The sequence below is a fragment of the Serinus canaria genome, chromosome 1 (genome assembly GCF_022539315.1).
Source record: "Serinus canaria isolate serCan28SL12 chromosome 1, serCan2020, whole genome shotgun sequence".
Lineage (NCBI taxonomy): Eukaryota > Metazoa > Chordata > Aves > Passeriformes > Fringillidae > Serinus > Serinus canaria.
Genome location: NC_066313.1, coordinates 83,517,796 through 83,531,370, shown reverse-complemented (window position 1 = coordinate 83,531,370; position 13,575 = coordinate 83,517,796). Strand labels below are relative to the sequence as shown.

Here is a 13,575-nt window from a genome sequence, read left to right as displayed (position 1 = left end):
TACTCTTCGGTTACCTAGAAGAAAAAATGTCTCATATAATAACACTTGCAGCCTATTACACTAGTAATTTGGGGTTTATACCTACATCTAATTGGGAGGCACAGGACTTATTTTCAATTTTTTGCTGCACTTTTTGCTACATTGTCACAGAGTTAGTACAGTACATGAAAAGTGCACTCATAAACTACTTAAACCTTGATATTAGAAACAAAACTTGAAACAGCTTTGTGAGGGAGAATTTACTAGCTTAAAATGGACTAAGTGGTTCTCAAACATCTTTATTTAAATAGTGTCTCTTGTTGACATAGACATCTCAAACTGTTATACAGTTTCACAGTTGTGTATTTAGTAATAATAAAACCAACTAGGAGAAATACTGGGAATCTTGTTACTTTCTTCAAATTCTTTACTGGGTCACTTGGTTTTTTAATGCAATCACGGACACAATATATAGAGAGAGAGGTTAATAACATTGTTTTGGTCCTTCAGTCTGCCAATTTAATATAACACAGGATCAGATAAAATAATGACCCAAGAAAAATAGTGCTTTGTGTTGACCTACACAGGGATATTGAAAGAGGGCCAATTTAATCAAAACTTTTGGCTTGAGTGTTCTACCAACATCAGGGACTTGCTCTGGCAGGTGAAGGACATGACTTTTTCTTCTGTTAAATCTTTAACTAAGAGAGATTGTGCAGGACAAATGCTGACTAGTCCAGAAGGAAAACCAAGATTAGACCATTCTTCCAGCCCATCACTCTTCCTCACATCTTATTGCTCTTTGGGATTAGTGGTTGTGTTTTTAAAATTATTTGTCAATTCCACTCAGGAACAATGGCACAGAATTAATAAAGCTTAATGAGAGAGACAGGATTATGGAACAAATATGTAGGAGTCCAACTCCACCAAATTCCAATCCAGTATGGACAGTTTGACCTGACATAGATGACAGATACAGGATAAAAAAGGGTAGCAAATTGTACCCAAATTGCTTCCAGGGCATTCAGAAAACTTGGGTTTTGTTCTTTTAACTTGAGTCTTTTATTTAATTGTGCTGGAAAAGGAAGGTTTGGCTCATTCTTAGACTTTTGAAGTTTCTGAGGCATTTGGAAGGACAGGGAAGAAGTACTACTAATTTGTGAGACTCAAAGTATTTCATCTCTTTTCTGCTGACAAACTTCCAGAGAAGAAAAGTGCCCTTGCTTGTACCAGTCTTAAACAAGTTAGGAAAGCATCATCTTCTTCCATGTAATGTTGGTCTTCAGAGATGTTAGTTCCCACTTACTTGTCCCCAGGGACTTCCCTTCTTTCCTAGTCTTGTGATAATTATGTATCTGTGATAATTATATGCAATGAGCAGGGACATCAGGGAGGGGGCATTGAATGTTCTTCTAGATTCTTGTAGAAATTTACAGATACAAGTTCGTGGCTTTCACCTTAGAAACAAATACCCTATTACAATAATCTCATTTTCTCTTAATAAGTTACAGCCTTTCCAGTCCTAAATTAAACACACAGTAACACCCAGCTCACAAATAGTAAAATCATGATGATGTGTCTGGAAGTCCAAGCTAAGAGGACATGGGTACCTGACCAGTAAAGGCAGAACAAGAGTCAAAGTCCAGCTGGCTCGGGTAGCCTCTTCCATCTGCAGCCCACGCTCCCCACTAGATCTTTGACTCCCTGCCCTCCCTCTTCCTACCAGATTTTTGTCTTGTCAGAAATGCCAGTGGAGCTGTTTGTGGGAATACGCTCTAAGGCAGTTTCAGTCAAGATCATCATGGGTAGCAAAATCTTTTACATGTTTCAGGTAACCCAGCTCATTTTCATTAAATGAAATTAATGAGGGAGGTGCAACACAAGCAATTTAGCCAACAGAGAAGAGCCATCTCTGATAGGGGCTCTTGAAAAGCAGCTGGAAATGAGGTGAGGAAAATCACCATGGTGCTGACTAAAATGACTACATAATAAAGTCCTAGGAGTCATGTTTGGGTATGACCACTCAATAAAACAGCTATGATAACTTGGTTGGATTTCTTCACTGATTGACCTGCTTTGAAAATAAAATCATATTGAGTTGAGCTAGACCACTTGGCAGATGCCCACTCAGCTGCTCACTACCTTCCCCCAAAAGGACAGGGGGAAAAAATATGTGAAAAAGCTCATGGGTTGAGATAAAGACAAGGGGATCCCTTGCCAGTTACTGATAAAAAAACCTGCAAACCAGACTCAGAGAAAAATTTTTTATTTCTTGCCAATGGATTGGAGATGTTAAGAAATAAAGATGAAAGTTAGAGAACCTTGACCTCCATCTCCCTTCTTGTCCCAGGCCAAAGTATTCCACTGCTTCTTATTCAGCTCTTCTACCTCCTCCCCATGCTGAGCCATGCACAGTGGATATGGAACAGGGATTTGCAGTCAGTCTGTAACAGTCTCCTCTGCTCCTTCCTCCTTGCACTCTTCCTTCACTCCAGCGTGGGTCCTTCCCATGGCCTGCAGTCCTTCAGGATGAACCTGCTCCTGCATGGGCTCTCCATGGTCTCCAGTTTCCTTCAGTAAATATTCATCTGCAGCACTGTGGGTCCTCCATGGGCTACAGTGTGGATAGTGCCTCTCCACAACTGCAGGGGAGACTGCTTCAACTCTTTCTCTCCTCCTTCCCTGACTTTGGTGCTCACAGGGCTCTTTCTCAGATCTTTTCCCATCACTCTTCACTGCCATGCAGTGCTTTGCCTTTTCTCACACACTCCTTCCCCGAGGCACCAGCGTGGCTGAGGGCTCAGCTGTGCCTGCAGTGGGTCACTGAAGCTGGCTGGAGCCAGCAGTGTCCAGCATGGGGCAGCCCTGGCCTCTCCTCACAGAGAGAATTACCATATCCAAGCTAAATTAGAAGAGAAATTGCTGTGTCTCCTAACCCTAGTCCTCTCCTAGAGCTAGTCTGCTGATGAATATTTTGATTTAAGACCCTGTACAATTTGGAATATTTGATACTTCCAAAAGGTGACTTTCCACCTGGCAGGGGGAAGCATCTTCATGGGCCAACAGTGACAAGGAAAGCACTTTCCAGCTCTTGCCTCCATTCCCACCTTATGTGTCTGTGTATATGTCTTTGTGTAAAATTTAGTAGCATGATACTAATTTTTAATGGTGGAGATGTGGCATGTGGTGTTCATAATGCCAACTTAGCATTTTTAGCCTTTCTTCTTTACCTCTCCCATTGTTGTACATTTTCTCGAAATTCTAAAACACTTTTCTTCCTCCAGGCCATTTTGTTGAACCTTTATCCACCACTTTCCAGTAAACACTAGGTTTCCACTGGCTGATTCTCCTGATCACACACACACTCTCCCCAATGCTACAAAGAAATTGGGATATGTAGGCATCACAGATTCAATCTAGCCTTGTCCACTGTAGGCACCAGGAGTGAAAACATGTCTTAATCACCAATTTGGATCAAATCCACATCAGAAATACAGTTGGTTTAGTTCCTTACCCCCCTAATTCCGTTTGACTTGATGTGTCACCAGCATCTGAATGCTCTTTTTCACCACCTCCAGGGTGTGTCTGATTTCTTGCAGGACATTGTCTGATGCTTACATAACCCTGCTACTCAACCATCAAGGTTATGGATGGTTTGTTATGGATGGTGCAAGTGCACAAGCTTGAACAGCATCAGGCTTACAGATTGCATTTAGAATCACAGAATCATAGAATTTTTTGAGTTGAAGGGGACCTTGAAAATGATCTAGTTCCAACACTCCTGCCATGGACAGGGACATATTCAATTAGACCAGGTTGCTCAAAGCCCCATCCTGCCTGGCCTTGAACACTCCCAGGGATAAGCATCCCTGGCTGCCTCCCCACCCTCAGAGTAAAGAATTTTTTCATTATAACTAATCTAAACCTGTTCTCTTTCCCTTTGAGGATATTCCCCCTTGTCCTGTCACTACATGCTCTTGTAAATAGTCTCTCTCCCTCTTTCCTGTGTGCTCCTTTCTAGTACTGGAAGGCTGCAATACCATAACCCCTAAGTCATCTCTTTTTTAGGCTGAACAAACCCAGTTCTCTCAGCCTTTCCTTGTAGGAGAGGTGCTCCATCTCTCTGTTCATCTTGGTCATTTAGTTGTTGCTTTGTGAACTATAATTAGAGTTGGAGTGCTCAGGGTATAAGAGTGATCCAAACTTGAAGACCACACCACAAAGCCAACCAGGCTACCTGAGGAGCTGTTCTTCACTGTAGCCTTCGGTGCTCAATGGAAGGGGTGGGTGTACAATGAGATGGGCTTTGAGCATGTCTTCAGAAATAAGCCTAATGATATATCCTTGAATTCATGTCCAAGCAGAAAAATAGGTGGGTGGGTTTTTTTTTGATTAAGGTGTTGGACAGGTAGTTAAGAGGTTAAATTAAATCACTGCAGCCCACATGGAAAGATGTTTGAAAGGGTCAAATACTACAATGGTTATTCATGTTCAGCTTGCTTTTCAGAGCTCCACTACTTTGCAGCACGCCAAAGCATGGCAGAGCAGCATGGGGTATTATTGCTTGGTAATCTGAAAGAATGAACATGGAAAACCATTAATGTTCAACCTACATGTGTTTATTTTCACTAGACTACAGTACTTCTTTCTTATTTTTCTCTTTTATTCTCTTTCCCTCTCCTTATTTTTATAATTGTACTGATACATATTTTTGAGATGTTTTTCCACTCTTTCTTTACTTCATCTTCTGGTTCTGTTGTGCGTTCTTCCATGGTTTTTCATTTTCTTGACCACCTTGTGTTGCCATCTCTTTTTATCCATCCATTTGCATGTCTGTCTTCCTTTCTGTTTTATTTTCCCTCTTCCCAAACTTCTTCCTTTTCACAGCATTGGAACACGGGAGATAGTCACCCAGAAGAACTTGAGTGGCCTGGTGCCCATCCGAGATTTCAGACTAGATCCCAGCCTCCTCTACTCTATTCCTTTGCTAGCTCTCAGCCCCAATTTACTGATTGTGTGGCTGTTTCTGAGCATAGCATACCTGGTGGCCAGATTACGTTGCAAGTGATGATAGAGTTCAAAAACAAAACAAAAACAAAAACAAAAAAAAAAAAAAAAGAAAAAAGAAAAAAAAGAAAAACAACAAAAAACCACAAAAACAATAAAGTGCTTGAATGTGTATTGCCACTTGGTACCTGCTGGACAAAGGAATGTGTCATAGCATTGTCTGCCAAGAATTATTATTATGCCTTACAATTTTACGTTTCTATTGTACTAAACTGTAAATATACATCAAATTATTTTATCAAAAACAGTTGTATTGAAACTTTAAATTATTGTTCTGCTTTCAGTGCTTGTAACATAGTCTGACATTGGCCTGTTACCTCTTTACTTTAGCCGGCCTGAAGATCTCTTACCAAATACAGTTTTGTGTTACTTGTTTCATGTATTCCAGAGAAAGGAACTCTGTCTGAAAAGAATTTGTATCTTTTTGTATATTTAAGGTGTATGCTAATCTTGCCTTTCATTTTTATGAGGTATGAAGAGAAAAATAAAAACATGGGTGGGGTTTATAAGAAATTTATTTAAAGAAGTAACAAATTTATACTTTCATTTCAAAGCATAATATCCAAATTACATTATTGAACAGTTTGTAGAACCATAGTCTTGTTCCTTTCTCATGGTTAAATATATTCTAATAGACTAGAAAACACTCATAAAACAACTTGCAGTGTGCTGCATGCAGAATTATTTCATTCTTTTTGTAGATCTGCATTTTGCAATGTATTAAAGACATGAGGAAAATGAACATTGTGGTTAGGAAGGGGATGACTGGCTAATGATCCATTATCTATTTTAGGTGCTCTGTTATAGAACTTACTGTGAAATAGGGTCATCCTAGAAGTTAAAGATAATGGTCTTTAATTTTCAGGCAAGAAGTGGGAGGTATCAGTTAACTCTTTTGGTAGGTGGGGTTCAGGTTTTCCACTGGTCTTTATTTTAATTACATTAGACTAAATATTACTGTTACTTTCATTTTTAAGCGTTGCACAGCTTTAATAAATTATGATGCTGATAGTGGCTTAGTGATAAGCGAGCGATGGTAAGTTAGCATTTATTTCAGTGGTGAGGCTAAAGTGGCTTCCTAGTTTAGTGATGCAGAGTAAATGCAGATGAAATCTGATCACCATTTATATATAACATCAAACTAGGGGAGGCCTATTTAAACAGAAAGATTTTGTGGATGCTGTGGTCTGGCAGAGCTTGTCAATAGCAATAGCTGATAAAAATACTAACCTCATTTAATGGAGTTTGATAACTTCATACGGGGTTTTACTTCGCTTGGTGCCTGAGATGACATTGGGCTTCTGAGGAGAACTAGTACTGTGATTTGTATTTTCTACTATTAACTTGCTCAAAAAATATAGATAGCTTTAGCTTTTATTATAAATTTTAATGGAATTGAGAGCTGCTGAGAGAAGTATGCTGAAATAAAAAAAAAAACAAAAAAGCACAGTTAGAATAAAAATCAGAATTAAATCCTAAATTTGGATTTAATTATTCTAACTAAAAAAAAAAATTGTGTGGTTATATTTGTGTCTTCATGAAATCAGACTGTGCAGTACACTATCTCTTAATATTTTTCCTCACTATTCTTCCAATTTTGTTTTTAAAAGAAAAACAAAAAAAAAACCCACCACAATATGTTTATCTATATATATAAAGCACATGTCATATTAATTTTTAGTTGCAATGAATTTCATTACATTGGTACATCCTCACTGCTGTTGAGGTTTACCATGCTGTGGTGGTTTGGGACACATCCCTGTGCTGTGCTGACACCTGACGCTGCTGTGTCTCCACAGAAATCATCTGTTCTTTATGGTTAGCACTGGTTTGTTTGCTGGGGGTGCCCCAGTCTACCTTTTTACAAGGTGAGCAGTTGTCAGGTTGGGCTGTGGCCTTGATCTTGCAATGTGAGGAGTGTCCTGGGTTCAGTCTAACCAGATGTGAAAGTAACTTTAGAATCACAGAATATCCTGAGTCGGAAGGGCCAAGGATCAGTTCCTGGCTTGGCACAGGCTGTGCCTGAGAGCACTGTCCAAACACTTCTTGCACTCTGGCAGGCTTGGGGCCATAAACACTTCCCTGGGCAGCCTGTTCCAGTGTCCAGCCACACTCTGGTGGCAGGCACATTCACTGAGCTCCCTGAGATTATTAATCTGTTTAAAGTATGAAGGTGCAGCTCATGATTACCACTAGGGTTGCAATAAGACCACCTTAAAACTGTTTGGAATGAAAGCCCAGGCTTCTGGGAAATAATGTAGTTTTTTTCTTTATCATTTCAATGGGGACAAATTTGTTGGTTTTTTTCTCCTTTTGGGGCCAGGTCTGTGCTTTTGTTAAGGCACTCAGATTTAAGATGCAGTAGTGCATCCTACTTATGTGCTTCCAAGGAAAGGAAGATGGAATGTGAAATGTGGGAAATAAATCCTTGTCACCTTATCTGTGCCATGAGGGACACATGCAATAACCAGATGCAGTGAAATGTGATATGAAGAGAATGATTCACGTTGCAGTTAAAATGCTCACCTAGCATCACATATTTGCTAGTTAAACTTACTGCTTTCATTAGTTCTCTGAAGTATAATTTGTGCAAACTTTTGATGTATCTATTTGGCTGCGAGAGCTGTCGGGGGAGTTTTGTGAAATACAAACCAGTGCCAGAAAAACAGTGTCATCACAGATGATCCATTCTATAAAAGGCAAGCACAGAATGTGCTCCAGAGACAAATTTCAGACTTAGTTAAACTATTCCTTGAAGCAAAAAAAGAATTTACTGTATTTTATGAAGTTAAACTAGGTGTTACATACAGAACACAGTTACAGCCAGTTTCATGAACCAAAATTAGAAGAATGGTGAGGTCTGTAAGAGCACGAGAGCTTCCAAACAGAACCAGAATCCAACCCCTCCTTTTGAATCAGATGATCACAACTTACCTGGTAGATGCTGCAGCTGTCTCCAAGGCAGGACTAATCTGACATTTCCACCGTAAGATGCTGTACTGTACACTTTGCCATGAAGGTTTCGTAGTCATTGTTTAGGTTCCAGTCCTTAATCAGGGAAAATAAGTCTCCTGCAAGCCTAAATTGATTTATAATATATATTTAAAAGATAGTGCTTCCTCTTTGTATGTCTGTTTTTTGGATATAATCAAAGGAACTCTGGATTAGATTTACAAGTGTAAAGAAGCCTTATAACTGGAGTAGTTTTCTATTGTAGCACAGAACCTCTTTGTAATGTGGCGCTGTTGCACCAAAATATTGGGTGAAAATTAAATTCTGCACAGCTTTGTTTCTTTGGGGTGATGACTGTCAATGCAGCCAGTCTTTATTGCACTGCTATTTCTTGGTTAGGATTTTTTTTTAGATTGCTTTGGTTTTCACGTCCATTTATGCATGCAGAGATAACTAGAAAAGCATACATTATTTTTGTATCAGCTCTAATCTTTAAGTAAGTACTTATAATACTGACATACAGGGAACAATAAAATTACTTTAAAGCTCTTATAGAGAGATCAGCAGGTTTTGGTTTTCAGACTTATGTGTTAATAAATTAGCAGAACTGCTTTTGAGCAATCCCTTGGGATCCCTTGTGCAGTGAATAGCATGTGAACTCCACAACAGTGTACCCTGAAATACATGAAACTGGCGTGAAAGAACCTTTTGAGTAGATGTGCTGCTGCTTTCTAGAAATGCAAAACTAGCAATCAGACATAGCTTGTGTCCATTCTGTGTGCTTCTTACTGGCATTGTATGATGAGTCATCTCTTTTAATATTTGCAGTGGCAAATTAATTAAACGATCATTAAATATAACCAACTTTATTTTAATGCTATAAAATAACCAGTTCATTTCATCTTAGTTTAAGTCTTTTTTCTTTTTTTTTTTTTTTTCCCTTTTACTGCTGTCATTTTTTGTGCTTGTTTTTTTCCCCAGTGAGGGTTGTCGCCGAGAAAATACAATGAAGAATGTTGGATGTCGCAAGTATGCATTTAATTCCCTGCAACTGAAGGCTTTCCCAAAGTATTACAGGCCTCCAGAAGGAACTTATGGAAAAGTTGAAACATAAGCATACCATGTCCTTTAATTGCTGTTCCATTAAAACATGTGGATACACACTAGATTAACACATTATTTTGTCATCCAGAAGAGATAAATAACCTTTTTGTATGTTTCGTTAGGTCATACAGAGCATGTTACTGAATTGGAATCTATAGTAACAATTATTCTGACACCTTAGCTTGAGAATAGTGTGATGACTCTCTGCCCGTTTCAATAGCCTTCAGTGTATGTAAGATGAGCAGATACTGTGCTACTTAATAATTACCTATATGCAAATAGCTAGGTACCTCCTGGATGGGCAAGGACTCTAGGAACGGCATTTAGGCAGCTGTTTCCGTAACATCTTTTTATACTGAGTTGATGTCAGATTGAGCTTTTCCTAAACTTTTTAAAACTGAGAGTAAAACTCAAAAGATGTAAATAAAAAGGATCCTAGACAGTTTAGTAACTGTAGAACGCATTGTTACAATCAATAAAAGGGGGTTTGATTAAAAAAAAATCAGCACAATAAGACCCAGGAGAAAGAATTGTTTTACTGTATATAGGATGCCACCTTCATGTGTGAAATTAACAATATATAAAAGGCCAGACATGTGAGGTCTGGATTTTAATTCTGTTCAAATAAAACAAATTCGTGTCATCTTTGGCAGATAAGGCCTTGGGCACACAACTGATTTTTAAAAGTATTTCAGAAACATCATGATGCTTAACTCTTAATGCCAGCAACAGTTCCTCATGCCCTTCCCCACTCTAAGGCAAGTGCAACAAGCAAGTTGCTGATGTTGCACGTGACGTGTTCAGTATATTCCATGGTGTTGTACATTAAGTAACACATTTTTACCCATGGTTTTTTATATCACTTCTGGATTGTAAGCCTCAGTGTCTCGGGGCGTTGCGTCATTTTGGTCAGCGTACGATTTTTCTGTATTGGTTTTGTATGTCATTACCAAAATGCTCAAAGTGCCCAATGCATCCCCTTTGCTCCAAAATCAAAATTGCTTTCTGTTTGCCTTTGCATTTCACCTGTTGAGAGTCCTGGTGGGGGGAAGCGTGGCTGGTGTCAGGGTATTTCTGAGGAAGGTAGCAATGCCCTGTGTTGATAGAGGGAAACTGCTCAGTGCTACTGCTCGTGCCTGAGAACCACAGGTGGGTTCTAGCTTATGACAAAGGTGGTCAGTTGGATAGCATTTGATAAAAAATGTTCAACAGATCTCCTCTGAAATAATCTCCCAAAGAATGCCTTTGAAGCTAAGATAGCATTTTAAAAAGCAGCTAAATGTTCATTTCCAAATTTAACAGGATCCAGTAATCTCTAGCTAGTTTCATCCAGCACACTGTCCTTTCCTTCTTGGTTTCTAAGAATCTGAGTTTTAGAATAGAAAAAATCTGTCCATTTTTTCTTGTGGGAGTAGCAACAGCCAGGTAAGTATTTGGCTGTTTTCTGATTTCTTTCTCCCTCTCACTGATGTTTGTCTGTGCTGTCACTGCTCTATCAATCAGCCATGTTCATTCTGCTCCCATGTAGGTCTGGGGGTTACAGGTCCAGCAGTTTTTGCATTTTGCTTTTTGCAGTTTAACACTGAGCAGCATGTCACAAAGCCAGGACAGATAGTTCTGCTGAACTAGGCTGTTACCATTATTTTAGACTCTTTAGGATAACAAAACATGGAATTCTGTGCAAAAGCAATGTATTGTAGTACCTACCCCAGGTTTGAACAAATCATCTACAGTAGAACGAGCCTTCAGAAATGTTGCAAACCTATTTGCTAATTAGTAAATGTTGATTTTGTTTTATATATGATGAAAAAGTTTTCAGTGAGATCTCTTTAGACATGCTACTCCATTAGTTCTGCTCAGCCTTCAGTCCCTGGCCCATTATTAAATGCTACTTTATTTTTGTATAAACTATGCTCTTTATATCCCTTAGTTTTTATGAGTTGATAATTTTATTTTGTCTATTTCAAACGTGATTTATTTTAAGTCCTGTATTGTTACACTAAAAATCTCCCAATGTTCAGCTTCAGAAAGAAATTAAAAATGTCTCTTGTAACAATTAGCAGTGCTACCCTCTTAGATGGTGGCCAACAATCATTAGACCTGCTATAGAGCTTAGCAATCCTTTATTTATTTTGTAAAGCAATGTAATCTGAAAAAGTTGCTGAATTTTGTCATGGTGGAGCCGCAGCCCTGGGTGCCGCGGGGCTGTGCTGGGGCGCTGAGCTGCCAGCGCGGTGTTCCTGCGGAGCGCCCTGGACATGGCACTGCCAGGATGGGCATGGCACTGCTGGGATGGAGATGGCACTGCCAGGATGGGCCCTGCCAGGATGGGCACGGCACTGCCGGGATGGACACGGCACTGCTGGGATGGACATGGCACTGCCGGGATGGGCATTGCCAGGAGGGGCACAGCACTGTCAGGATGGACATGGCACTGCCAGGATGGGCACAGCACTGCTGGGATTGGCACAGCTCGGGCTCCTCCCAAGGGCAGCGCTGACAGCGAGGGCTCGAGCGGTGCCTCCAGAGAAAACTGTGACACGTGAAGTCCACATGGGACCCTCACAAGGGGGAAGGGAGCTTTTCTGTTGCACAGGAGAGGCAAATCTAAGGATTACTGTAAAATGAAGTTCTGTCTAATGTTCCTTTTTTGAGTACATTTTTTAAATTATAAAACATACAAAGGTAAAAGAAGAAAACTGTTGCCAAGTATGTTCTGTGTATGTTCTGTGAAAGTACCTACAGCACAGTTGCCTTTTTTTCATTTATACGTGTAAAATTATTGTATAATATGACACAGTTTTGTCCCAACACGACTGTATTTGCTATGCTTTGTGCATTGAAATATTTTTATTTATTTGGTTTTGGGCAGTATTAATATATCATAAACATATGGCTACTGTTTTATATATTCTAGTTCATCCAATCCATGTATGCTGTAAATGTGCTAGTCTTTAGGATGAAAACCAATAAAGAACTGACAAGAATAACAATGGTGGCTTACTTTTAATACGTCTGTGGTAAGAGAAAATAAACACTTTCAGGCTCCTTGACTTGATACACTTTTATCTGTTGGAGAGCATATAAAGCCAAGTTGTGTAGGGAGTCATTTTACACAGATGTGCAAGTCAGGAAGTAGTTACTTCTAACCCCTGCTAAAGAACAGCTGATACCAATTTTCTGTAGTTGTAAGTGAGGCACCAGCTTGTCCCACATGCTGCACATTGTGCAGCAGCAAAGTAAAGAAGTGATATGACATATTCTTCTTCCTTAATTTTACCTACTTCCTCTGTGAATATTCCGTAAGAGCTTCCTGAGCTTTGTTCTCTGTTCTTTCACTTTTCCTTCCATTAGCAGAATTTTTTCTCTGCTGCTGCTTGCCATTGAGCCAACTGATCCCTCCAAGCAGCTTTAGCAGTTGTGCTGCTTTTCAACATGGACAGGTTGTCCTTGTTGATTGTCATTTTGATTTCAAATTAAAAAAAATTTATATAGTAGTGTAACAGACAATAATTTGGAGCATATCGATTTCTCTAAAATATGAAGAATAGAACACAAAAATATAATTGTTTCCACTGGGAGTTTGGGAACTGCCAAATAGAATTTTCTTTGTGTGAAGGAGGGATGAGGAGCATTGATGGAGCTCAATGAATTAGTCTTTTTTAGTTATAGAAAAGGAAAAACAATAGAAGACAAAAACCCACTCTGCTTTCATTCAAAATACAGAAAGTGAAGGTGCTTGACAGGTAGGAAGGAATTCCTGAACTGCAAATGCAAAATCAGTTGCATATATAAAAATATATATACACAGATTTCAAAACTTCTAATTGGTGTTCAAAAAGTATCTGGCAGTATTACCCTTGATTTTAAAAGGTGGGCTGTTTAAAAAATGGGTGAAAATCTGGCATCTTTAAAAGGCATTCTGAGCTGTTGGGAAGCGTCCCATGTTTGACGCTGGTGAACGTGTTTCCATAAAGATTGCTCCATCGGGAGCCCACCATGACTCTGGGTTCCCTGTGCACCCCTGGCTGTGTGAAGGGCCTTTGTGTGCCTGTGGGCTGTGAATGATCCCATGGGGAGCTGCTGGAAGCAGCAATGACCATGTGCTCTGCTCTGGGGCAGAACTCCATCTCTCCCCATGACTTCTGCTGCCCTTCAGGCAGGGCTGGAAGTGCTGGTACAGGACTCTGTACGGACACCAACACCACTTCTGAAGGGATTACCTGGTGCCAAAGATGTGCTTCAAGTCTGAATCGTGTACTGTGACAAAAGAGAGGAAATATTCATAGATGAAACACAAAAATGCATGAGAGAATAGAAAATCAAGAAGGGTACAACAAAAAATAGCAAACCACTTGTTTAAACCAGAGAAAGAGTCCTCATCAGAAGAAGCTGTATGTAATTTTGGTGACCAAGGGTAAGCTTTTTCAGTTTGTGAATTCTTAAATATATCTAAGTCTTGTATCTTAGAAA

General features: G+C 39.5%; 1 protein-coding gene across 11 annotated transcripts in view; it reads left to right on the top strand.

Annotated features, from left to right (window-relative positions):
- INPP4A (inositol polyphosphate-4-phosphatase type I A) overlaps positions 1-11,274 on the top strand; it is a 110,584-nt gene extending 99,310 nt beyond the window's left edge. For all 11 annotated transcript variants that reach the window (XM_050975612.1, XM_030235133.2, XM_030235130.2 and 8 more), the window contains one exon: positions 8,980-11,274. In XM_050975612.1, coding sequence (XP_050831569.1) covers positions 8,980-9,112 — 133 coding nt within the window. In that variant the 3' untranslated portion in view covers positions 9,113-11,274. The remainder of the gene's footprint in view (positions 1-8,979) is intronic.
- Positions 11,275-13,575: the final 2,301 nt, after the last annotated feature.